A 26,704-nucleotide genomic window follows, 5' to 3' on the forward strand; every position below is an offset into this window, starting at 1 on the left:
ATGAATTACATCTGTTAACCAGAGTCTCACCTATTGCATTGATGTCCTGCCACTGTTTTGTTCTCTCCACTTTTTTGTAGTTTACATGCAGGTGCCTACTTGCATGTCCATTCTCATGCACAAGAATTGATAACTTAATGGCATCCTAGTTTCTCCTTTGTCATTCTGCCTTGTTTACTTTTCTCATTGTACTTTTAAGGCTTTCTTGTCAATATTCTTCTTGATTAAATGTCTCCCCTTTACTTTTCTTCCTCTTTTAATTAATTTGTGCATTAATAGCGAAAATGAAAAAGTACTTCATAAAGGAAGATAATAACTGCCATGTGGTAAATAATGTGATTTGATCTTCTTTTCGTTATTGATTGTGTCATACACTTTAATCATGAACTAGTGCTCTCTCCATCATTTTTTTTATTAGATTAAATAGTTGATATATTTCTTGTAGAAGTATATGTTAGGAACATGGAAACGAGTTTTTGTTGTCTTATTATTTATATTATTGGAGGCTTCATTTGTCAATTTCTTTTCTACTAAGTAAGTTGTGTGAAAAATCAAGGGACATAATGTTATTTTACTTTCATGATTTTTGAGTTTGGTTTGATTCAATCAAGCATGTAGGGAGGCCAGGTATGGCCCCAAGGGGAATGTTAAGTTGCACATTTGGGAGGCAATTATGGTTATTTGGAAGTCCTATAGAGGCAAATCTGCTGAGTAACAGTATATAGATAGTGCATAGATGATTTTGAGAGTGAAACATAATATCAGAAGGGGCTACAACGACTTCATGCTTCTGGAATCGAGGTTGAGGTAGGGGTGTGCAAAACTGGGTACCCAAACTAGTTTTGCAACTTTCTGACCCGACCCGAATATTCGGGGTACCCCTATGAGTATACTCGATAATCGAACCAGTTTTTAGGGTATTCGGATACTGGAATTTTTGGTTTGGTTATCGGGTGCCTAGTTTCTGAACCGAATTCGCTTCTTCAAATTGCCATCAATATCAACACTGTAATTACGACACAACAGCTGTAGCCTTTCTCCGAACAATTGGTGGGTGTGAAGTGAAACCCAAGAAGGACAGCTCACCAGCGACAAGAAACAATCGGAAAAACCCATCACAACAGAGAAAATAACACCGACTCCAAAAAAGCACAAACAATTTCTCCCAATCAACTCCACAAGTGCTCCAATCAAATCCAACTACAAAATCATACAAAAGAAACCCTAGAGGAAGCTGTCGACGAACGGTGAACAATCTCGGGCCAGTCAGATGGGGGTTATGGAGAGGAAAGGCTGGAGAGTATTTTTGGTAGTTAAAGGTTAGATTTTGGTGGTCAGAGTTGGTTAGAATCTGATGAGGGAGGCAGCATTCGTGTGATCCACAAATCATGCGATTTACGGCGAAAGACGACGTGGGCGAGAACAAAGGTTGAGGGGTTTTGATTGGTGAGGCTTAGGGAAGAAAGGGGTGGTGGGGGGTAAGGTTAAATCGATTTGGAGAAGTTGAGATTCAAGAAGAAGGGGATGAGAATTGGAGAATTGGAGTTTTGAGTAATCGAAATTGTGTTTTAAGAGTTTTAGATTTAAGGTTTTTCTTTTAATTCTTTTTTATTTAAATCAGGTATAATTCAGGTACCTGGTTTATTTTAACATTGATCTGGTACTCGAACCTAAAATTTGGGTATCTCTTAATGCACTACTAGAACCCGACCCGGATTTTTAGATATCCGAAAAATTCGGTACGGTTCGGTTTGATTGCCGTGTTCGGTTCGGGTAACAAATAATTATGCACACCCCTCGGTTGAGGGCAACTTTTGCATAAAAGGTTTGAGTTTTGCACACCCCTCGGTCGAGGGCAACTTTTGCATAAAAGGTTTGAGTTTGCTGATTGTTTGGTCTGAATTTGGCATTTTTCACGAAACCACTTGCTTTAGGATGTTGATGTTAAGGGAGGATATAGTTACTGCCGTGATTGACAATTCTTGTCATGTTGAGACAACAGCATTTTGGACGTCACATAGATTAGTATTGCAGCATGAGACTGGCGTTGTCATTAGAGAAAGATCGATGGAAATGTTATATATATATACACGCTGAAGAAAACCCTCAAAAAAACTTTTAAGATTTATTTCAATTTCTATTCTTATTCAGGTTTTCATTCCTATTCTGATTTCTATTCCTGCTCCGGTTCCTATTCCTGTTTCGGTTTCTATTCCCTATTCGGGTTCCTATTCCTATTCCTATTCCAATTATTATTCTTATTTCAGTTCCCCTTCCCGTTCCCCTTCCCGTTCCAACTCTCTTTCCCCTTCCCTTTCCCATTTCCACTCCCATTCCAACTCCGTTCCCCCTTCCCTTTCCCATTCCCAGCACAATGACCTTTCCCTTTCCTATTCCCATTCGCATTCCAATTCCAAGTAAATTGTAGTTTAACAAGTGAGGTTGTATGAAGTATGGTATATTATAATTGTAATTTTTGTTTTATCACTGTTTATAACAATAATGAAATTCCAATTGGCTTAGCAATATAGTTAATCTCTTGGTCTGTTAATTGCTACTAAAATCGGAAATTCTCAAAGTTAGAATTCATATTTTATTGTTTTAATGTTTCGATCATGTTTTGTGCCTCATTCATTAATTTACATTGTAACTTGTGTGGATCATTGACATGACTGATTAGTATGGTGATTTGGTTAGCAAGTTTGGGATTCGCATTGTCGTCTATTAGATGGATTCTTTGCATTGTTCGTCCTTTTAATCGCATTTGAGTTGCAAAAACCAATACCGAAGGCATGTATTGATGGATCTAATTTAGCTAGTGTCACGGGTTAGAGTTTTATACTCAAAAGGCTAATCTATTAAATAGAAGGACTTCTTTCATTTATAAGTCTATGACCTTTCTAATAAGTTTTCAATGCGAGATTCGTTACATTTTTCCCCACCCAATCTTGTGACGCTCTCGTTACAAGTGAAGCCCCCTGCCTACCCGTCTACCCCACTCTCGTATGGATCCATAATCACACGTAGACGCCCCTGTATAGGCGCTTGGCGAGACATCGAAAAATGGATTGGGTCTGCTCTGATACCACTTGTCACGGGCTGAGAGTTTCACATAAAAAAAGTTAACCTATTAGTAGGAGGGACTCTCCCCATTTATAAGCCCATGACCTCTCTCATACATTTTAGATGTGGGATTCGTTACACCAGAGAGCCACTGCTATTGCTATTCCTAGCTATTTCCGTTTCCTTTTCCTTTCCCAACAGAGGCAACGACATTTGTAACCAATGCTGCACACTGTTAATATAGTTGTTTCTGTAAGGTGATTGAGACAGAAGAATGATCAGAGAGTCTTGGCATATACATTACTTGATGGTTATCCGTTGTTGCAAGTTGTAATTCTTTAATATTTCGCGTACAACTATGAACAATAACTTGAGTGTGAAGGGGATGCAGCCATGTGAAGTGAATCTATCTCTATCCCTTTTAATATATCTAAGAGTGTTGAATTTCTTTTCGTAATATTTAGTGTTTTGTTAATGATTGAATTTAGATCAAATTTATCCATTTTACAATTATTCTTGAGTGCTGAAAGCTCTGCCATATCTTAAATGCATGAATTTACGACCAGTGTTCCTTTCAAAACTAAAAGATATGAATGAAAATAATTTTATACTTTAAATAAATGCAATTGGATTGGGTACTTTATAAAAGAAATCCAAAGTGGCATTCATGGGTCTTTATTTTCAGCTCACAATAAGAGCTAAGTCAACTATTTTTGGATGATCGGGTGAAGCAATAAAGACTCTTGAATATATTACTCAAGAGATCTTAAATTCGATTCCCCTCAAGTGTTAATAGGAATAGTCATTAACGAATTTATTCGTCGATTAACTTCAGAATCCTCGGAGATTAGCTAATGGTCATTAGAGAGGTTACTCGGTCATTAATTTTAAGGTTTGAGAGGATTAGTCGAGGTGACGCAAGCCAGCTCGAACACTCCCTCCACCCCAAAAAACAAAAAATCCAAAAAAAAAAAAAAAGTGGTAATTCATAATTGCTTTTTGTTGAAGAAGTTGGAGATGACGAGTCAGCTAACATGAACCTAATTTCCAGTAATTTATAATTACTAAATATAGAGGCCCCACTTGGATTGATAGTATGACACACGCTTAGTTTGGTTCATGAACCTTCTCACCCGAGGATTCTAATTTTCAATTATTCCGTCTGGTGTCTCACCAACCTTATGAAATTCGATTTGACTTAAAAATTATATGTCTATTTGTTTCCTTTTAATAATATCCTAACAGTTTAATCATAATTTCTGGTTGAATACTGCATACGATACAAACCCTTGTGATCGATAGAGTTACAGTCAAATTAGCTCTTTGGCTGATATATATATATATAGACAGTTTTAGCGGAGTTTGTGACATTTGTCCTGTATTATTTCAATGCAGGAGAGAGTCTTCTGCATGCTCTAAAGATGGGCCAGTCTTTGAGTTTCATACCTGTGGTGTTCGTATCAATCACGATTCTTAGAATAGTTTTCATATTTTCGACCCTTACGTTATATGGAGTTCATTGGTATTAAGAGAAATTAATTCCTGCAGATTCAACAACAGAGAAATAGGTTGACGAGTGTGATAATTATTAGGTCTCTATTTCACATTTTCACTTAATTTCCAGAGCTTCTTGACTTTGATGCATCGACTGATTAATGGCAAATTTCAAAACCTGATTGATTGTTTCAAAATTGAAAAGCAATTGCGCAAGTAGTGACATACATATATCAGAAAATCCGACAACCTCAAGCTTTGAATAATGGAGTCAATTATTTAGGTTAATAGCTAGTTACAGAACAGTCGTCGAAGGAGTCATCCACTGGTCTTCATCTTGGACTTTAATTGTTTACCCATTTCACGGATGGTGCATGCATTTTATTTTATGGTGGAAAGTTATTATCACTGACTTTAATTACTGCATTTTGATTGATCTTTTTTTTTTTTTTTCACCATAGTTGAATTCTACAGATTGAAGCAGCTTTTCAAAGTGAGAATGAGATCTCTTGTAAGATCACCCTAATAAATAATAATATTATTACAACAACTAGTTCACTCATTTAAATTGCATAATCCCTGGGAATCTCTGGGTAATGAAGCTTCTACGTATTTATCTCATTTATCCTCCATCTGCCAAGTTCATTCCTATAATAATATAAAGCAAAAAAGGAATAAATGAAAGCCCCCATAATGATCTCAAAAGGTTTCCTTAGGACAAACTGTCGATTTAACCGGTCCACCTGGGATCTGACCCCTTGGCCGGGTAACACTCGGGTCGGGCTTCATAACATTGGTCCTGGACACCTTGGTTAAAAAACAAAAAACAAAAAAAGTTTTCAAAAAGTTCACAATAACAATATTATAATGTGTATCAAGTTGACATATAAATTAATATTAGCTCTGCTTCATGTGTAAGACCCCTTTAAGAATAGGATAAGTAAAGGGTCGGATTTATATATGAAGTATATATTTAATGGCCGGCAATCAATGGTGACGCTGATGCATCGTATGATTCGTATAGCGACAGTGTATCAGATATAGAGAATCTTTCGTTAATATCTAGGATTAATATAATAAACCAACCAAACAGTAATACATCTTCCTCCTTCCTACGGAAGGTCTCAAATTAATTTCAGAAACAACGATAACAATGTTATGCATGTAACAAAATAAGCAGGAAGATCTTGTACAGGCACCGACAGTATCGAAAACAGCCATGCATACAATATAAGACAGAGAAAGAAAAGATGCTTCTTTTTCTGCATGGAACAAGAAGCAACTGCTAGCTATTTCTCTGCTTATTATCTCGTCTTTACAATGCACAGAGAATCACTAGAGTCTTTTAATTTCAACCACATAAACCCAACATCAAAGCATAACACAAACGAAAGAAAAAGAACCACACTATACTTTGGTTATTGCTATTATTATGTTTTTTTTGGTTTCCCTAGTACATTAGGAGCTGATCCTCATCAAGATTCTGCTGATGAACAGGCACAGGCGCCACCGCGTCATCCAGCATCCAGAAGTCATTCGAGTCACACTCACTGTTTCCGCTCAGCTGCCGACTTGTTGGCTCCAGGCCCAGGAACGATTCCAAGCTCGAGATTTGCTCTTCCAGCGCCAGCTCGTTACTCCCCACTTCACTGGGTTGATAAAACTCGTTTTCAAACCCGAAATCCACGCACGCTGCTGGTAAACTCGTCTGAGTCAACTCAGGTGGTGATATACAGCGTTTCTTAGACGAAGGTTCAGCTTGAGGTGGTGGTTGAGCAAAGTTGAGCTTGGCCTTGTCGCCACGTATGCGCTTGGCGGCTTCATCGTAGGCTCTAGCGGCTTCTTCGGCTGTGTTGTAGGTACCGAGCCAGACTCGGACACCTTTGCGAGGGTCTCTAATTTCAGCCGCCCACTTCCCCCACGGCCTCTGCCTTATTCCTCTGTACACGTTCTTCCGAGTTCGTTGAGTCTTGGCTTTACCATCCGTCTGCTTCTTCTTTTCACCTTTTTCATTCCTCACTATATATATTAAAAAAAAAAAATTACTTTTACAAAGAGATTAAACTCTTTATGTATGAACACAAAATTAAATTATATTTATGTAATCATAATTTTCTTTTTAAAATTTTTACCACCATAAACCAAGTTTAGTTGAGGTAACATGAAACACTGAAATTATTAATTTATGGGCAGAGTAAGATTTCATATTATATTCTGGCTCTGCATAGAGGCCCCACTTGGATTGATGGTATGACACACGCTTAGTTTGGTTCATGAACCTTCTCACCCGAGGATTCTAATTTTCAATTATTCCGTCTGGTGTCTCACCAACCTTCTGAAATTCGATTTGACTTAAAAATTATATGTCTATTTGTTTTTTTTTTTTTTTAATTCTTTTTTATTTAAATCGGGTATAATTCGGGTACCCGGTTTATTTTAAAACTAACTTGGTACCCAAACCCTAAATTTGGGTATCTCCTAATGTACTACTCGAACTTGACCTAGATTTTTGGATATCCGAAAAATTCGATAAGATTCGGTTCGATTACCATGTTCAGTTTGGGTAATGGGTAATTTTGCACACCCCTAGGTCAAGGGCAACTTTTGTAGAAAAGGTTTGAGTTTGCTGATTGTTTGGTCTGAATTAGGCCTTTTTCACGAAAGCACTCGCTTTAGAATGTTGATGTCAAGGGAGGATATAGTTACTGCCGTTGATTGACAATTCTCGTCATGTTGAGACATCAGCATTTTGGACATCACATAGATTAGTATTGCAGCATGAGACTGTGGCGTTGTCATTAGCGAAAGATTGAAGGAAATGTTACATATATACATATATATATATATATACACGCTGAAGAAAACGTTCGGGTTCCTATTCCTATTCCAATTATTATTCTTATTCTAGTTCCCATTTCCATTCCCTTTCCCTTTCCCATTCCAACTCCCTTTCCCCTTCCCTTTCCCATTCCCACTCCCATTCCAACTCCATTTCCCCTTCCCTTACCCATTCCCAGCACAATGATCTTTCTCTTTCCTATGACCATTCGCATTTGCATTTCAAATAAATTGTAGTTTTGTCTTTTCAGTAAAATATTAATAGAAAACATAATAGAATCTAACAAAGAATTGAAAAGTGTCATTTTGAAACTTGAAGGGTGAGAAAGTGTCGTTTCACCAAACCTTGGGTGGAAACATGTTCTAGCTCCCTTTGTTTTATCACTGTTTATAACAATAATGAAATTCTAAGTGGCTTAGCCAAATCGTTAATCTCTTGGTCTGTTAATTGCTACCAAAATCGGAAATTCTCAAAGTTAGAATTCATATTTTATTGTTTTAATGTTTCGATTGTGTTTTGTGCCCCATTCATTAATTTACATTGTAACTGGTGTGGATCATTGAATGCTCATGACTGATTAGTATAGTGATTTGCTTAGAAAGTTTGGGATTCGCATTGTCGTCGATTAGATGGATCCTTTGCATTGTTCCTCCTTTTAATCGCATTTGAGTTGCAAAAAACCAATAGCGAGGGCACATATTGATAGATCTAATTTAATCAGCGTCACGGGTCTGGGAGTTTCACACTCAAAAGGTTAACCTATTAAGTAGAAGAACTTCTCTCATTTATAGGTTCAGGACCTCCCTAATACGCTTCCAATATGAGATTCGTTATATTCTTCTCCAACCAATTCTCTGACGCTCTGGTCACAGGTGGGATCCCTTGCCTACCCATCCACCTCACTCTCATATGGACCCACAATTACACGTGAACGCGTGGGTGTTTGGCAAGACATCGAAAGACGGATCAGGCCTATGCTGATACCACTTGTCACGGGTTGGGAGTTTTATACCCAAAAAGTTAACCTATTAGGTAGAATAACTCTCCCTATTTATAAGCCCAAGACCTGTCCAATACGCTTTCGATGTGGGATTTGTTACACCAGGAGCCACTGCTATTGCCATTCCTAGCTATTTCCATTTCCTTTCCCATCAGAGGCAATGACATTTGTAACCAATGCTGCACACTGTTAATATAGTTGTTTCTGTAAGGTGATTGAGACAGAAGAATGATCAGGCAGAGTCTTGGCATATACATTACTTGGTGGTTATCTGTTGTTGCAAGTTGTAATTCTTTAATATTTCGAGTACAACTATGAACAATAGATTGAGTGTGAAGGTGATGCAGCCATGTGAAGTGAATCTATCTCTATCCCTTTTAATTTATCTAAGAGTGTTGAAATTCTTTTCGTAATATTTAGTGTTTTGTTAATGATTGAGTTTAGATCAAATTTATCCATTTTACAATTATTCTTAAGAGTGCTGAAAGCTCTGCCATATCTTAAATGCATGAATTTACGACCAGTGTTCCTTTCAAAACTAAAAGATATGAATGAAAATAATTTTATACTTTAAATAAATGCAATTGGATTGGGTACTTTATAAAAGAAATCCAAAGTGGCATTCATGGGTCCTTATTTTCAACTCACAATAAGAGCTAAGTCAACCATTTATGGAAGATTGAGTAGAATAATAAAGACTTTTGAATATATTATTCAAGAGATCTTGAATTCGATTATTCTCAATTGTTAATAAAGGTGATCATTGACCAATTTATTTCTCGATTAACTTTAAAATCCTGATAGATTAGCCCATGGTTATTTGAAAGGTTACTTGTTTATTAATTTTAAGGTTTGAGAGAGTGACTAGAGGTGACGCAAGTTAGCTCAAAACACTCCCCCCACCCAAAAAAACAAAAAAATAAAAAAAATAAAAAAAATAAGAGGCTAATTCATAATTGTTTTTTGTTGAAGAAGTCGGAGATGATGAGTCAGCTAACATGAATCTAATTTCCAGTAATTTATAATTACTAAATATAGAGGCCCCACTTGGATTGATGGTATGACACACGCTTAGTTTGGTTCATGAACCTTCTCACCCGAGGATTCTAATTTTCAATTATTCCGTCTGGTGTCTCACCAACCTTCTGAAATTCGATTTGACTTAAAAATTATATGTCTATTTGTTTCCTTTTAATAATATCCTAACAGTTTAATCATAATTTCTGGTTGAATACTGCATACGATACAAACCCTTGTGATCGATAGAGTTACAGTCAAATTAGCTCTTTGGCTGATATATATATATATAGACAGTTTTAGCGGAGTTTGTGACATTTGTCCTGTATTATTTCAATGCAGGAGAGAGTCTTCTGCATGCTCTAAAGATGGGCCAGTCTTTGAGTTTCATACCTGTGGTGTTCGTATCAATCACGATTCTTAGAATAGTTTTCATATTTTCGACCCTTACGTTATATGGAGTTCATTGGTATTAAGAGAAATTAATTCCTGCAGATTCAACAACAGAGAAATAGGTTGACGAGTGTGATAATTATTAGGTCTCTATTTCACATTTTCACTTAATTTCCAGAGCTTCTTGACTTTGATGCATCAACTGATTAAAGGCAAATTTCAAAACCTGATTGATTGTTTAAAAATTGAAAAGCGATTGCGCAAGTAGTGACATCCATATATCAGAAAATCCGACAACCTCAAGCTTTGAATAATGGAGTCAATTATTTAGGTTTATAGCTATTTACAGAACAGTCGTCGAAGGAGTCATCCACAGGTCTTCATCTTGGACTTTAATTGTTTACCCTTTTCACGGATGGTGCATGCATTTTATTTTATGGTGGAAAGTTATTATCACTGACTTTAATTACTGCATTTTGATTGATCCTTTTATTTTATTTTACCATAGTTGAATTCTACAGATTGAAGCAGCTTTTCAAAGTGAGAATGAGATCTCTTGAAAGACCACCCTAATAAATAATAATATTATGACAACAACTAGTTCACTCAACTCATTATGAAATATTGCTAACCTGTTTAAATTGCATATTCCATGGGAATCTCTGGGTAATGAAGCTTCTACGTATTTATCTCATTTATCTTCCATCTGCCAAGTTCATTCCTATAATAATATAAAGCAAAAATGGAATAAACGAAAGCCCCAATAATGTTCTCTAAAGGCTTTCTATCTAAACATTCGTGGTTTAAGTGGGAGGGTATGACAGTAGATTGTTGCGCACGTTAATCTGTCTGATGATTAATCGAGGTACGTATAAACTAGTCCAAACATTTGTTTTAAAAACTCAAAGAGATTGAGAGAAAGGAAAAAAACCCCACTGTTACAGAGTGTGTTTGCTTGATTTCAAACTTATATGGATTGATAGTATTTATTAAGAGTGTGTTTGTTAGATTTTAAACTTGCTAGATCACGAACAGAATGCCGATTAAACCGGTCAACCTAGGACCTACCCTTTGATTGGGTAACACCCGGGTCGGGTTTCATAACATTGATCCTGGACAGCTTGGTTAAAAACGAAAAAAAGTTTTCAAAAAGTTAACAATAACAATATTATAATGTGCATCAAGTTGACATATAAAATAATATTAGCTCTGCCTCATGTGTAAGACCCCTTTAAGAATAGGATAAGTTAAGGGTAGGATTTATATATGAAGTAAATATTTAATGGCCGGCAGTCAATGGTGACGCTGATGCATCATGTAGCGACAGTGTATCAGATACAGAAAATCTTTCGTTAATATCTAGGATTAATATAATAAACCAACCAAACAGTAATACATCTTCCTCCTTCCTACGAAAGGTCTCAAATTAATTTCAGAAACAACGATAACAATGTTATGCATGTAATAACATAAGCAGGAAGATCTTGTACAGGCACCGACAGTTTCGAAAACAGCCATGCATACAATATAAGACACAGAAAGAAAAGATGCTTCTCTTTCTGCATGGAACAAGAAGCAACTGCTAGCTATTTCTCTGCTTATTATCTCGTCTTTACAATGCACAGAGAATCACTAGAGTCTTTTAATTTCAACCACATAAACCCAACATCAAAGCATAACACAAACGAAAGAAAAAGAACCACACTATACTTTGGTTATTGCTATTATTATGTTTTTTTTGGTTTCCCTAGTACATTAGGAGCTGATCCTCATCAAGATTCTGCTGATGAACAGGCACAGGCGCCACCGCGTCATCCAGCATCCAGAAGTCATTCGAGTCACACTCACTGTTTCCGCTCAGCTGCCGACTTGTTGGCTCCAGGCCCAGGAACGATTCCAAGCTCGAGATTTGCTCTTCCAGCGCCAGCTCGTTACTCCCCACTTCACTGGGTTGATAAAACTCGTTTTCAAACCCGAAATCCACGCACGCTGCTGGTAAACTCGTCTGAGTCAACTCAGGTGGTGATATACAGCGTTTCTTAGACGAAGGTTCAGCTTGAGGTGGTGGTTGAGCAAAGTTGAGCTTGGCCTTGTCGCCACGTATGCGCTTGGCGGCTTCATCGTAGGCTCTAGCGGCTTCTTCGGCTGTGTTGTAGGTACCGAGCCAGACTCGGACACCTTTGCGAGGGTCTCTAATTTCAGCCGCCCACTTCCCCCACGGCCTCTGCCTTATTCCTCTGTACACGTTCTTCCGAGTTCGTTGAGTCTTGGCTTTACCATCCGTCTGCTTCTTCTTTTCACCTTTTTCATTCCTCACTATATATATTAAAAAAAAAAAATTACTTTTACAAAGAGATTAAACTCTTTATGTATGAACACAAAATTAAATTATATTTATGTAATCATAATTTTCTTTTTAAAATTTTTACCACCATAAACCAAGTTTAGTTGAGGTAACATGAAACACTGAAATTATTAATTTATGGGCAGAGTAAGATTTCATATTATATTCTGGCTCTGCCATATTTATTAAGGTGCATTAAATGATAATCTCGACCCAAAAAAAAAAAAAAAAAAGCTGACTAACAAGAGAAATAAACATAGGTTTTCACGGCAGCAAAGTAGAAAAATTAGCAAAGAGCAACCAAGATTGAACCTTTAAAGATACCCAGATGAAGAAAAAGAAGAAGAAATTAATGTTACCTTTCTGAGGTTGGCCAGGTTTTTGAGCATCAAACTGCTTATTGTAGTCCAAGCCCAAGAGGTCAGAAATGGTGTCAAGCTCCGACCACAAGTCTTCCGCGGTCAATTTCCGGCCACGCTTCAAATCAATGAGATCGGAAATAATGGCACCGCCACACATCTTTTTCTGTGTTTAATTTATGAGAAAGCAAAGAGAGAGAAGAGAGAAGATAACTATATAGTTTTGTCTTGTAATGTGTTGCAGTGAGAGAGAAGGTTAACTACATAAGGTCTTATATTTATAGAGCCTGCGGCGGTTACTTTTTTAATCTCCCCACAAACAGACAAATGGGCATTAACTTTCTCTGTGTTCTTTTTATTTTCTTTTGTTTTTGTTTCGATTTTGATGATCAGACGGTGGAGAGAAGATCAGTAAAGTTGAATCAACGCAAAAGCCGGGACCAGGGCCCGAAAAAAGAAAAAAAGGGATTATGACCGTGCGATTATGGGGGGGATTTAGAAATAAGTGAAAGTGGGGTCCAGATGTGGGGTTATTAAGACAAGTTGGTGGTGAAATGGTGACGTGGCGAGCGGTGACTGACAGAGGAAATGACGGTTCTGTAAGTTGTGCTCTTCACGAGGATTGTTGTTGTCATGTAACGTACGTCAGGGTAGCTACAAAATTTAACGGAAGGGTGGGTTTGTACTTTGGTCATTTTGAGTGGCGTTTTTATTATTTTACCTTAAATTTAAGGCATAATTCCAATCAAGCCATTAACCTACTAATTAAATGACACTTGAGTCTTTGACACTATCACATTGTATTGTGGTATCAAGTAGGCTTTGCCAAACGCGGAAACTAATTAATGTATATTGGATTTTTGTTTTTTTTCTATCTAAATTTAGCTAATCTCGTAAACTAAACAAACATAAAATTGTAAACGTAAATAAATGTTTATTCCATTTACCTCATATGAGATTGTTTAATATGAATGTTTCCGTTATTAATATATTTTAATAATTAATCGATATATTTCATACAAGGGCATCACTAAAGTATATTTAGTGAGGTCACTTGACCCTATTGGAATTCTAAAATTATTAAAAATAGGTTTATATTTCATAATAATTAACAATTTTGATCCCACTAAAATTACTCATATTTTATTGACTTTCCTAAGATATTTTCATATTTCATTGATCATGTGATTCGAAAATACTCACATTTTCTTTATTTTTTAGTTCATTTTCTCTTCTCTCATACTTTCTTTTTCATTTGATTGAATTAATAAAAAAAACTACTCATTTTGAGGTCACAAGGTAAGATATGCTTATTTTTTTTTGTTATTTTGCTTAAAAATCCCTTTTTATATCTCTTTTAATTGATGAAAGATTATGAATTGTGTTGTCTTAGGTTATTTTTACCATTTTATATATATAATTGACATAATTGCATGTTGAATGAGCTAGGTTTAATTAATTTTGAATAATGCATTTGATTTTTGTTCAGTTTAATACTCCAGCATATATATTTTATGGTAAATTTTTCAATTTAAACCTTTTGATCCCAGTAGCCAGAAATCCTGTCTAGGCCGTTGGTTTCATATTAAGCCATTTATGTCAAGGAAATGAAATAAACCCGTTTTACGTAAAGCGATTTACGTGAGTAAATAAAAATAAACCCAGTAGCCTAAGATCGGCGTGACTGTGGGGGGGGGGGGGCCGCGGGGAAACCACAGAAGGATAAACTATAAAGCATGAGGTGGTTTGAGGATAATATTGATTGCATCATAAAAAGGGCCAAAATGTTGCAGGCTTTTAGGAAACAGGTAAGGCCGTAGTTGCAAAGAAACGCTTTCTGTTTCTGCTTCCTAACCCGTATTCTCTCTGATCTTTACTCAATTTTATATTTTATCAGCCATCCTTCAACAGCTGTTAACAGTGTTTACATTACACCCAGATGAAGGAGGTTTTCCCACTTCATTCCAACCCGCGCAACAGATATTTTGAACTGGGAAAATCATAATTACAGCCATATAATATCTATCAGTAATATAGTTTAATGAACCACAACGAGTCAATAAATCACAAATATAGTAGATGATTTTTGTTTTTTTTGGTCAAGAGGTGTCTGATCCAGTTTACGTGTACCTCAACTAATCTTTTGGGGTTCTAAAGTTGATAACCGAGTAAAATTTCTCAATAGAGATCCTGAATTGAATTCAAAATATCTTAAATAATACACTCACAAAGTTTAACGGAGTATTAAACAAGGAATAGTTGTTGATAGGTAGGACAAGAAAAAAAAGTTTTTTTTTTAATTTTTTTTTTTATTTTTATATCACGGATATACTCCATCAATCAATCAATTGATTAGGAGATCTTGTGATTCAGTTTCGTCCTTTTTTCTTTAACGGCTACAACTTGTCCATAGTATTCTTCGCTCGTAACAAACTACAAAGGTATCTTCCAAATGGCCGCTTTCATTTATCACTAAAAATTGGTAATTGCGGTAATGTGGCCAAACATCAAGACTGAATGCGAGTAAGAGAAGTTTGGACCTTTTGAACATCGATGCTCAGCTCAACACTTTTTATCATAAGTGCGGCTGTCTCTGTTTGTTTGCTATAATGTTTTGACTCTGTTGTCCCCAGTCTATCAACAACTGACCTCATCTTCATCACTCAGTAGTATCAGGCCATTTTCAAATATCATTTGCTTTTAAATTTCATCTATATCTCATACTTTATGTCGTTTACTTAACTCTTCAGAATTTCTCTCAAATTTTTACCATCCTTCTGGTGTGCTGTTTTTAACTGAGACCAACTTATCTTTACTTCTATCATCAACAGCTTCAATTATTTCACAACTGCGCAGCTCTGAGATTCAATCTACTCTGTAATATTAAATAAATTCTGAGGTCACTGTGAAAACAGAGAAACAAACGAAAACAAGAAGGCAATAGATTTAATAGTTTCATATATATGAAAAAAAAACAGTACACTTGACAATCCAACTGCAAATTTTGAAAACCATTTTATGGCAACAAAGAAAAATCATTTCCAGTCACAAAACAATAAAAGATATCAAACACATCATACATGTAAAATCCTCCAGAAGGACACAATGATCATATCAAATCCACGTATCATGGAAAATTGTTATAATTCCCCACAACTTCGTATAGTGGGAGGGGAAAAGGCATTGAGCTAAATAAAGGAGCTAATACAAACAACAAAAAATAATCCCAAAACCTCTCTAATCTGCCATTTTTGCCAAGCGATGAATGGTACTTCTTGCAATCCGGTTAATAGGATCAATCTTCAGAACAGTCCTCAGGTCTTCGGCCCCAAGTTTATACTTTTCCATGCTTTCATACAGGAGTGCACGCTGTACAAGAATGGATACATTTGCTTCATCTTGTTCTAGCACCTGCACAGAAGAATTCAAACTAATAAGCCCCACACAAATGATAGTCAGAAAAATTATAGGACATTATATTATTATCTGCATATAAGGGAATTTGAATCGCTCTGCCGATTACCATTGTTTAAATCAGCCATTGTCGATTACTTGCATTAACAGAACTAATCAATGAATAGAAACTGAAAAAACTGAATGATATTCCACTTAAAAAATAATACAAGCCTCAAATTGGCAATTGGCACAATAGCAGCCAGTGAGAAATGGTCTACTTATAGTCCTGAGAGCAAAGAATTAATCATCAATCAACTTTAAACTGAGCAGAGTGAAGCTTTCAATTGATTTGAGAAGCTTGTAACATAAGAATGATCCAGAATCTACTTCACTGACACCAAAATTCTACAGCTAAAATTTCTCAATATTATTAATATTTGTAGACTGAATACTGACCAAATGGTAGCCAGCTAATTCTTCAGCCCCTAACGACCAATAAGAATTTTGTGATACTTATAACTTGAGGCCCACAACATATAGTACGTGCTCAGATGATTCAAAAACCAACACATACTCACAAATTCCTATTTGCAAACTAAACAGTTATGTTTCAGATTAAAAACAAAGTTCCTAACAAACTGCTAGAAATAATGAAGCCAAAGGATAGAGATGATTGATAATACCTTTGAACAGTCAGCCACAGCCTTCTTATACTCCCCAACTTCTTTATAACATGAAGCCCTAGTCGATAAAACCTCCTTTGTAGCATCCTCATCACCTGATTTCTCAAAAAGTATAACAGCCCAAGACAACCACTTAATGGCATCAGCATATTGGCCTGCCTTTTGATTATCTATACCCTTGTTCTTTGCAGCAGCACCAGTTACCCCAGCTGGAGGAGGAGGCAGCCCTTCAAGCTCAGTGGTAGTACCGCCAGTATCGTTTCCTCCTCCAAAATCGGATTCCAATCCCCAATCATCTTCTGAAAACTGCTGCCCTCCACTAAATGCAGTAGCAGCACTTCCTGTTGCAGCTGACGATGAGGAAAAGAACATGTCAAGTGGATCGCCACCAGTACTTTGACTTTGACCAGAGGACTTATTCTGAGAACCATGATCCTTGAATGCCCCAAAATCAGAGCCCAAATTTGATGCCATAAAATCATTATTACTTGAAGCAACACCGCTTGAAGGGAATGCTGTTGTACTGGGTTTAGAGGCATTCTGGAACTCTCCAAAAGAATCAACACCACGACTGTTATTATCCCCTTTACTTGCTGAATTAAGACTACCCGATTGCTTCGATCCCATATCAAACAGAGAACCAAATGGATCCTTATTACCACGCATCCCATTTCCAGTCATGCTCTTCATCGACTGACCCCCAAGATTCGAACTCTTATTAACATTAGCATTAACATTCACATTTGCATTCACATTACTACCACCACTACTATTAAATCCACCAGTATAACTCCCAAAACTCTCTCCAGACCCCCAATTTCCACTACTTTTCGATGAATTACTCGTTTTCGGTAATGAATCAGCCAAATTCCCCTTCGAATATGAACTCTTATTGGATGCCACCGGTGTTGCATTTTTCAAAGGAACATTACTATTACTCTTACCCTGACCTAAAGCAGAGCTAACAAGATCACCAAACAGATTAGGATTCTTATCAACTATTCCAATCCCAATCCCAGAACTTGATTTTGCCGGCCAACTCTTGCCACGTATATCACCCACCATTGAAGTGGGTGCATTTTGTACCCCGGACTGACTCGGCGCCGGTTGATGAGTCCACGATGGCTTGTTTGGCTGCCACGTGGGCTTTGATTGAGTCTGTGTTGTCGTCGACGATGAATATGAAGATTGAAACGACGACGTGGTTCTGTTTTTTTGGTCATTAAGTGACTTGGGCCGACCAGACCCGAGACCGAGATCGAGATCAAAATTGAAGTTATTGAGTGAACCGGATGTTGATCCTTTAGGTTTTCCGTAATTGGAATTCATGGTTTATTGTCTAATTTGTAAATTTTGTATTAAAAAATGAAATAGAGAAATAAAATACGCAAAAATTTGTGAATTAAAAGCGAGGTGATAAAATTTGTAGATCTGGTTTAGCTAGAAAACATACCTTGTAAAACAAGATGTCGAGAAATGGAGATCGGAGGGATTCCTGCAGGCAGAGACGGTGGGGAATTTGGACAGCTTCTGAGTTGACATCACTGATATGGAATTGGATCCCAAAAACCATTTTTAGTAGGGAGCAGATAGTAATTCTGCCCTTTTAGAAGGGTATTTTTGTAAAATTCTACTCACTTTTTTGGTTCTTCTGAATTTTAAAACATTGGCCCTATCAGTGGAATTAATTGATTGGTAAAGACATCTCAAACCTTTTGCTAGCTAGGTGACCTGAGAAAGTATGAAAATATGAAATTACAGAACTCATATTTGCATATGGCTCTATCAAAAGGTCATGTTAATCCATTAATGAAAGATACATATTTAAGCTAAGCAATCATATTCTTTTCCCTTTTCCCAGCTGCAAATGTTTACTCAATCTCTTTCTTGCTCTTCTTTGATCTAAATATTATATCCTTCCACCAACTGAAAGAAGGATGTAGTATTCTCTGCCCCTTAGGTACGAGGAGCAACTTTTCCATTGCAGTTTCAGACTTTCAGTCTCTTAACACACCTTCAGCACCACCAGANAGAGCAAAGAATTAATCATCAATCAACTTTAAACTGAGCAAAGTGAAGCTTTCAATTGATTTGAGAAGCTTGTAACATAAGAATGATCCAGAATCTACTTCACTGACACCAAAATTCTACCGCTAAAATTTCTCAACATTATTAATATTTGTAGACTGAATACTGACCAAATAGTAGCCAGCTAATTCTTCAGCCCCAAACGACCAATAAGAATTTTGTGATACTTATAACTTGAGGCCCACAACATATAGTACGTGCTCAGATGATTCAAAAACCAACACATACTCACAAATTCCTATTTGCAAACTAAACAATTATGTTTCAGATTAAAAATAAAGTTCCTAACAAACTGCTAGAAATAATGAAGCCAAAGGAAAGAGATGATTGATAATACCTTTGAACAGTCAGCCACAGCCTTCTTATACTCCCCAACTTCTTTATAACATGAAGCCCTAGTCGATAAAACATCCTTTGTAGCATCCTCATCACCTGATTTCTCAAAAAGTATAACAGCCCAAGACAACCACTTAATGGCATCAGCATATTGGCCTGCCTTTTGATTATCTATACCCTTGTTCTTTGCAGCAGCACCAGTTACCCCAGCTGGAGGAGGAGGCAGCCCTTCAAGCTCAGTGGTAGTACCGCCAGTATCGTTTCCTCCTCCAAAATCGGATTCCAATCCCCAATCATCTTCTGAAAACTGCTGCCCTCCACTAAATGCAGTAGCAGCACTTCCTGTTGCAGCTGACGATGAGGAAAAGAACATGTCAAGTGGATCGCCACCAGTACTTTGACTTTGACCAGAGGACTTATTCTGAGAACCATGATCCTTGAATGCCCCAAAATCAGAGCCCAAATTTGATGCCATAAAATCATTATTACTTGAAGCAACACCGCTTGAAGGGAATGCTGTTGTACTGGGTTTAGAGGCATTCTGGAACTCTCCAAAAGAATCAACACCACGACTGTTATTATCCCCTTTACTTGCTGAATTAAGACTACCCGATTGCTTCGATCCCATATCAAACAGAGAACCAAATGGATCCTTATTACCACGCATCCCATTTCCAGTCATGCTCTTCATCGACTGACCCCCAAGATTCGAACTCTTATTAACATTAGCATTAACATTCACATTTGCATTCACATTACTACCACCACTACTATTAAATCCACCAGTATAACTCCCAAAACTCTCTCCAGACCCCCAATTTCCACTACTTTTCGATGAATTACTCGTTTTCGGTAATGAATCAGCCAAATTCCCCTTCGAATATGAACTCTTATTGGATGCCACCGGTGTTGCATTTTTCAAAGGAACATTACTATTACTCTTACCCTGACCTAAAGCAGAGCTAACAAGATCACCAAACAGATTAGGATTCTTATCAACTATTCCAATCCCAATCCCAGAACTTGATTTTGCCGGCCAACTCTTGCCACGTATATCACCCACCATTGAAGTGGGTGCATTTTGTACCCCGGACTGACTCGGCGCCGGTTGATGAGTCCACGATGGCTTGTTTGGCTGCCACGTGGGCTTTGATTGAGTCTGTGTTGTCGTCGACGATGAATATGAAGATTGAAACGACGACGTGGTTCTGTTTTTTTGGTCATTAAGTGACTTGGGCCGACCAGACCCGAGACCGAGATCGAGATCAAAATTGAAGTTATTGAGTGAACCGGATGTTGATCCTTTAGGTTTTCCGTAATTGGAATTCATGGTTTATTGTCTAATTTGTAAATTTTGTATTAAAAAATGAAATAGAGAAATAAAATACGCAAAAATTTGTGAATTAAAAGCGAGGTGATAAAATTTGTAGATCTGGTTTAGCTAGAAAACATACCTTGTAAAACAAGATCTCGAGAAATGGAGATCGGAGGGATTCCTGCAGGCAGAGACGGTGGGGAATTTGGACAGCTTCTGAGTTGACATCACTGATATGGAATTGGATCCCAAAAACCATTTTTAGTAGGGAGCAGATAGTAATTCTGCCCTTTTAGAAGGGTATTTTTGTAAAATTCTACTCACTTTTTTGGTTCTTCTGAATTTTAAAACATTGGCCCTATCAGTGGAATTAATTGATTGGTAAAGACATCTCAAACCTTTTGCTAGCTAGGTGACCTGAGAAAGTATGAAAATATGAAATTACAGAACTCATATTTGCATATGGCTCTATCAAAGGGTCATGTTAATCCATTAATGAAAGATACATATTTAAGCTAAGCAATCATATTCTTTTCCCTTTTCCCAGCTGCAAATGTTTACTCAATCTCTTTCTTGCTCTTCTTTGATCTAAATATTATATCCTTCCACCAACTGAAAGAAGCATGTAAGATTCTCTGCCCCTTAGGTACGAGGAGCAACTTTTCCATTGCAGTTTCAGTCTCTTAACACACCTTCAGCACCACCAGACAAGCTTACAAATATTTGACAATTTGAATATTCTGACCTTAGTACCTTACCCTCACAGCTGAAAAATCCTATCCAGAGTTTGATGGTCATTCAGAAGTAACACAGTTGAGTGCTAATTCATAATCTTTCATGCTCAATGATGTTATCAGGGCATAGGAGTTAGGAAGAATCAGCAGAGAATGGTTGGGACAAGCATCAAGCCAGCCGACAAGGGCAGTTCCAGGGGGTGACCTAAATGATGCAGTCTTATGAAGTTATTCTGTCCATGGAGTGCTTGTCTTCAAAATTTCATAACAAACAAAAGTAAAATGAAAATTACATAAATGAAATCTTTAGAGTCAGGCCCATAATGCTGCAGTTGATGAAGTAACATCAATATATAAAGAAATATAGCACATTTCAGTTTGGACGTACGAAATATTAGAAGGATTCAAGGCTTCAATGACCACCTTTTTCGATAATTCCACAATTAAGGCGCACCAGATAATCACATATGTTCATGACCAAAAATATGCATAATTTTGCCATGAAACAAAGGAAGCAAGAAAACCCGGTCGCTATTAACAAAACAAGAAATGCAACAACAAACATTAATCTGATATCCTATAACTATATTGTGAATTTGAAGCATGTTTCTGGACAAACTATCCTTTGTTCACAAAGAAATCTGACCCTCCACCTTGAGCAGAATTCTGGTTATTCATTGATGTTGGTTGCTGCATGGGTGCAGTCTGATTCTGAGACCAGTTCTGTTTTTGCATAGGTTCTCTTCTCTCAACCTGCATTGCTTCTCGGCGCTTATCATACCGGGGGCGAGGCCTGTTCCTAGTGTTTTGCTGTCTCTCATTGAATCTATACTGTGGCCTCTGGATAACTTTCCCATCGATAAACAAATCACCTAATCATCAATCACACAAGACAAGAAAAGATTGAATTTTTTTTTTTTTCATGATACATATATTTCAATAGGAACACTGGGTAGCCATATTCCACTAAAATCCAATAAAGGTTTATTTCAGAAAATACCGACCTCCATAATCTTTGTTGGGGACATCAAGGTATGAATCCGGCAAAACCCAAAGAACGCCAGGTAGCCCTACTCCACCAGAAAAATCCAATGAAAAATCAAACCAATAAGTACTGAAAAAAGGAAACATCTGAGCCTAAATCCTGAAGATCCAGTGACAAATAAATCAATGCTGATCCAATCAAACATCCAGAATTTGAGACAAACAATAGATCATTCTTCATCAAACGCCTACCGCTAATTTGAATCCACAAAAGAGTAAGCCAACCAACACGAATAACCCCGCAAAAGCCCGAAACTTTTATATTGAATAAAACTAATCAAAGCGAATTCCATCAAATAGCTATCATTGAAACTAAAATAAAAAATCTACAAACAACTCACTCAACCTAAACCTTTGGGCACCCAACAAAATTATATCCACCGACCAAAAAAAAAAAAAAAAACCCAACAAAATTATATCCACCGACCAAAAAAAAAAAAAAAATAATAATAATAATTAGAACTCCAACAAACATTCAAAATACAATGAAATAAAAAAAACCTAATGCCCAAAACCCCAAACAAATTGTAATATAAAGATTAAGAAACAACCCTAATTAAAATTACTTAAAAAAAAAAAAAAAAACCTAAAACCCTAAACCCACCAACAGGCAACATGAATGAGTAAGACTGAAATACACACCTTTAACTTTGTAAGAGAGCTCTTCAGAGATCAAAGCCCCAAACCCTGTATACGTCGTAGTACAGACCGAATATATCTTCTTCTTCGCCTCCTCCTCACTACGACATAAACCCAAACAAAAATCAGAAACTTTTTTTACTTTAAAAAAAAAAAAAAAAGCACACGGAAAGAAAAACCAAATGAGTCGAATCAGTACCTGCCCACAACAGAAGCGAGTGTTTTGACATAAGCGTTGATCATCTCGTCTTCGGTGGGCTTGGAATCATTGGGGAACTCCATAACAATGAGCCAGTGCTCGTAGTCGCAACCATCGAGCAAGATTGTCTCTTTCGGTGGACGGTTGCTCCAGTTGGGAGAGGGGTCGTTGAGGGGCGAGTGGCCCACCCCGGATGTTTTGAAACGGGTCGGGATGCGAACCGAGTCCGGGATGAGCTGGGGTTGTAGTAGTGGGTTCTTGTCTAGAAGAGGTAAAGAGAAGCGAGAGACAGAGCGAGAAGAGATTGTTCGAGAAATGACCGATGCTATTGTGCGCCGGGTAACAATTTGCGCCATGTCCGCTGCGTTATTGGTCTACTGTGTTTTAGGTCTTGATTACTTAGTGGTGAGTACTGACGAGGTGATTTATCTCTGGGAGAGGCAGCGAAACCTTATTTGCCTTTCAGCTTTAAACGACATCGTTTTGACTCATTTTTTTTAATTTTTGGCAACTTTTTTTTTTTTCTTTTAATGCATGAATTAAGGAAAAAATAGGGCTGCCCAGATAGGCATTTTTAAGCAGTTTATTATAATGTTCTACACAATTTAATGCGAATATAGTTGATTTTATTTTATTAAGTAGATCATATTACATACACTTTTTCATTTATATTGTGCAACATCAATTTGTAAACAAAAATTATACAGAATTTGTGTGTAGTTCTGGTAACCTTGAGTATTAATTGATGATGCTTGGTCTTGATGAGAGTTTAATACAAAGTTATAGCATTGCAAAATTTTGGGAAATTCATATTGAAACATAAACCTATAATTCTTACACTCCAACAACTGTAACAATCACCGGAGGGATTACTGAGAATGTAACCAAAGGGGCTGCTAGGGCCAACCTCCCAATGGTTTTAATTCTTATAACTTCAACTTAGAAACTTGAAGTTAAAATTTCTAATCCATGAACAACACCCTTCACACTGAAATGGCCTTGGCCCGGCGTTTCCCGTTTGATGAATTGCATGTTAATGTCAGCCAGGTGAATGTTCTCGCAAGGAACACCAGAACTGCATAACAGACTCACTCCTGTTGGTGTGTTGTATGTCCCTGTGATGTTCTTGAAATACATGTTACTGATCTTCACTTTCGAGGGCTGAGCACACAAACAAAAATCAAACAGTTAGCGGCATGTAACAAATGCATTCGTATATTCAGAATTTCATAGATATTTACCCCATATTCTTCGCAGCTACCCGATGGACAGTATTCTTGATCTATAATTATGGGGTTTGAGACATTGATCATGACAATATCCTCAAATGTAAAGTTGGAAGCAACGCTTGCTGGAGACCCAGGCCAGGTCTTTACCCTCACTCCATTCTGCGTGTTACTGATTATGCTGTTTCTAATTACAACTCCCACCACATCCGCTTCATTTTGGTACTTGCCAAGGCTCCCAACACTGCCATATTGCAGAAATTTCGATGTTGTTAAATATGGTACAGATTATGAGCGTTACCACTCAATTTAAAACTAGAAAAGCATCAGAATTGGTACCTGATTCCATGGCCTGGACCGCATCGAATATCAGAAACAGAGATGTTGATGCTGCCAGGTCCAATGGAGACACAGTCATCTCCCACTCCAATATCAGCAGAAACAATGTTGATATTTGTGGATTCATGAACATGAATACCATCAGTATTTGGACTATCCCCAGGTGCTTTAATGTTCACATTGTTCATGTCCATCCGGTCGCAGTTATTGAAACTAATATGGAACGCCTTGCTATTTGTCACAGAAATGTCGCTAATAGTCCCATTTGAAACATTGTTGAATTTCACTGACTGCAGCAATCAAATGGTAAACCAGATTAATGTGTTATCATTACCAATTAATTAACTCTGTACCTTCTGGCACAATAATGGAATGCAAACTTACTGTTATCAATCGGTCGCAATTTGCAGACTGGACACAGCTTTCTTGTTTCCAGGCATCTAGACCTCCCTGCCCATCTAAAGTTGCCTCATCATGTTCTCCAATGAGATTGAAACCGTGAAGATTATTGAACACAATCCAATCATCAGCCGGATAGGCACTGAGATCAGGTACAGCAAGCAGAGTGCCTCTGATTTGAACATCGGGAGGCTGGTTATTGCGACAGGGGCCGCTAAAAGTTATTGGACCAACAAGAAATTTACCCTCTGGTATGTAAAAAGTGGAGCTCCCAACATGATCACATGCAGCTTCCCAGGCTTTTAAGAATGCCTACAGGTTATCATATTATAAAACGTGTTATTAGAGTAAAAATGATGCCTTACATCACAAAGATAATTGAGGTCAACGGTAATTGCATTTTCCAATCACCTATTCACCTCCTAGAGGTTTGGAAACAGTAATTAGACCCAAACGTTCTTAAATTATCAGAAACATCCCCTTAAAGCTATTAATTAACAAAGTAAAAAACAAATTGGATAAACGTAAATACAACAAGAAACGTACTGAGGTACTGTCTGTCTCCCCATCAGCCACTGCTCCATACTCTGTGACATGAAAAATAGCTTCCGGATAATTTTTTTCTGGTGAATGAGGCCGCGGGGGGCGAGGAGGTGGTACTGGCCGGGATTTGGATTTATGAGCTGAAGAACACTTGCGGCACTTAGCTCGGACTACCACTGTACTACCTATATAAAAACAAGTTAAATAAAAAATAGCTATACTTCTGAACATCCTGAATGCCACCATTGTAATTACTTTGTGAATTGTATTATCTTGTAAGCTCTTTGGTACAATGGCAGCAGAGCTTCAAAGCCTTGTTTTATCTCGTATGGCACTATAAAGAAAGTGAATACACTTAATGTTTTGGAGAAAGCTGCAAGTTACTTATATATAAAATAACATCTTATTCGTATTTATTAGAGTGATAAATTAATCAATGATATAAGCTTAATTAACTTCTACTCGTGGACAGATTTTTACAAATATTTTGGTGATATATATAAAGCTTCTACGTGCAGTACCCCACAGCAATATAATATATATTCATGGCCGAGCAATCAATGGCAATTTGAGTATGAAGGATGAAACAATCGTTTAATTAAAGGGTTTTGGTATTATAATCATATTGTCCTCGAGGATCTACAGTTCTTGAAAAATAATAAAGACATACATTAATTTATTTACTACTTGGAATTGTCTCGAGGATCTATAATTCTTGGAAAATTCTAAAGACAAAGCGATGGTGATTTAATAATGTAAAGGGGTGTGAAAAACAAAAACAGAAACAAAAACGACAAAGTTCAATTAGTTGTCTAACGTGCGGTTTTATATTTATTTAGTTAAAAGAAACATTTGGGTTGCTTCTTGTTTCTTGGTTCCGGTAGAAGTTGGGGGCTGGAGCTTGCTTAACCTGAACCGGATACACACACGGAAGTTACACGGAATTATGCATCTTTGTTTTGGAATTACAGTACAATATTCTGCATTGACCTGAGAGATTTCTGCAAGTGTTTACCTCATGGACTAACTGTTAATATTTCAATTTATTGAAGAATTAATATTCCAATATTAGTTCTTCACAAAGATTCTAGAGGGACGAACGCCTTGATTTATTGCATGGGACGAAAAATTATAATTTTGAATTAAAGTATTTTTGCATGCAATCAATCAATTATTTCTGACATTATTTATCATGTGTTTATATATGTTCCTAAATATATACATTGTATTGGCTTATTCTTTTCATTGCTTTTG

At 37.0% G+C, this 26,704-nt stretch overlaps 5 protein-coding genes across 8 annotated transcripts; all 5 read right to left on the reverse strand.

Annotated features, from left to right (window-relative positions):
- Positions 1-5,764: 5,764 nt before the first annotated feature.
- On the reverse strand, positions 5,765-6,610 carry LOC116135602 (ethylene-responsive transcription factor RAP2-3-like; the record flags this gene model as incomplete). The annotated part of the gene is made up of 1 exon (XM_031421316.1): positions 5,765-6,610. A coding segment is annotated over one exon (603 nt), but the record flags the coding sequence as incomplete, so codon positions are not given.
- A 4,602-nt stretch (positions 6,611-11,212) lies between these two features.
- Positions 11,213-12,759, reverse strand: LOC116135595 (ethylene-responsive transcription factor RAP2-3-like). The gene is made up of 2 exons (XM_031421312.1): positions 12,510-12,759; positions 11,213-12,122 (listed from the first exon to the last, which is right to left on the reverse strand). The coding sequence occupies exons 1-2, from the start codon at positions 12,667-12,669 to the stop codon at positions 11,554-11,556; spliced, it is 729 nt and encodes a 242-aa protein (XP_031277172.1). The 5' UTR covers positions 12,670-12,759; the 3' UTR covers positions 11,213-11,553.
- Positions 12,760-15,452: 2,693 nt separating this feature from the next.
- LOC116135572 (uncharacterized transmembrane protein DDB_G0289901) lies at positions 15,453-20,591 on the reverse strand. 4 transcript variants are annotated; one of them, XM_031421282.1, is made up of 3 exons: positions 20,467-20,591; positions 19,014-20,352; positions 15,453-15,920 (listed from the first exon to the last, which is right to left on the reverse strand). In XM_031421282.1, exons 2-3 carry the CDS (start codon positions 20,340-20,342, stop codon positions 15,747-15,749), a joined length of 1,503 nt encoding a protein of 500 aa, XP_031277142.1. In that variant the 5' UTR covers positions 20,343-20,352; positions 20,467-20,591; the 3' UTR covers positions 15,453-15,746. The 4 variants fall into 4 exon arrangements, with proteins under 4 accessions (XP_031277142.1, XP_031277141.1, XP_031277140.1 ...); XM_031421280.1 differs by lacking the exons at positions 19,014-20,352; positions 20,467-20,591 and adding exons at positions 16,589-17,927; positions 18,042-18,056 and having other exon boundaries at positions 15,455-15,920; XM_031421281.1 differs by having other exon boundaries at positions 19,014-20,573.
- Positions 20,592-21,355: 764 nt separating this feature from the next.
- LOC116135589 (multiple organellar RNA editing factor 3, mitochondrial) lies at positions 21,356-23,371 on the reverse strand. Its single transcript, XM_031421304.1, has 4 exons — positions 22,944-23,371; positions 22,748-22,845; positions 22,066-22,131; positions 21,356-21,933 (listed from the first exon to the last, which is right to left on the reverse strand). Exons 1-4 carry the CDS (start codon positions 23,297-23,299, stop codon positions 21,680-21,682), a joined length of 774 nt encoding a protein of 257 aa, XP_031277164.1. The 5' UTR covers positions 23,300-23,371; the 3' UTR covers positions 21,356-21,679.
- A 233-nt stretch (positions 23,372-23,604) lies between these two features.
- Positions 23,605-25,898, reverse strand: LOC116135649 (exopolygalacturonase-like). Its single transcript, XM_031421364.1, has 5 exons — positions 25,454-25,898; positions 24,893-25,219; positions 24,509-24,798; positions 24,185-24,413; positions 23,605-24,104 (listed from the first exon to the last, which is right to left on the reverse strand). Exons 1-5 carry the CDS (start codon positions 25,694-25,696, stop codon positions 23,883-23,885), a joined length of 1,311 nt encoding a protein of 436 aa, XP_031277224.1. The 5' UTR covers positions 25,697-25,898; the 3' UTR covers positions 23,605-23,882.
- Positions 25,899-26,704: the final 806 nt, after the last annotated feature.

This window comes from Pistacia vera, unplaced genomic scaffold (assembly GCF_008641045.1).
Source record: "Pistacia vera cultivar Batoury unplaced genomic scaffold, PisVer_v2 Contig301, whole genome shotgun sequence".
NCBI classification, from domain to species: domain Eukaryota; kingdom Viridiplantae; phylum Streptophyta; class Magnoliopsida; order Sapindales; family Anacardiaceae; genus Pistacia; species Pistacia vera.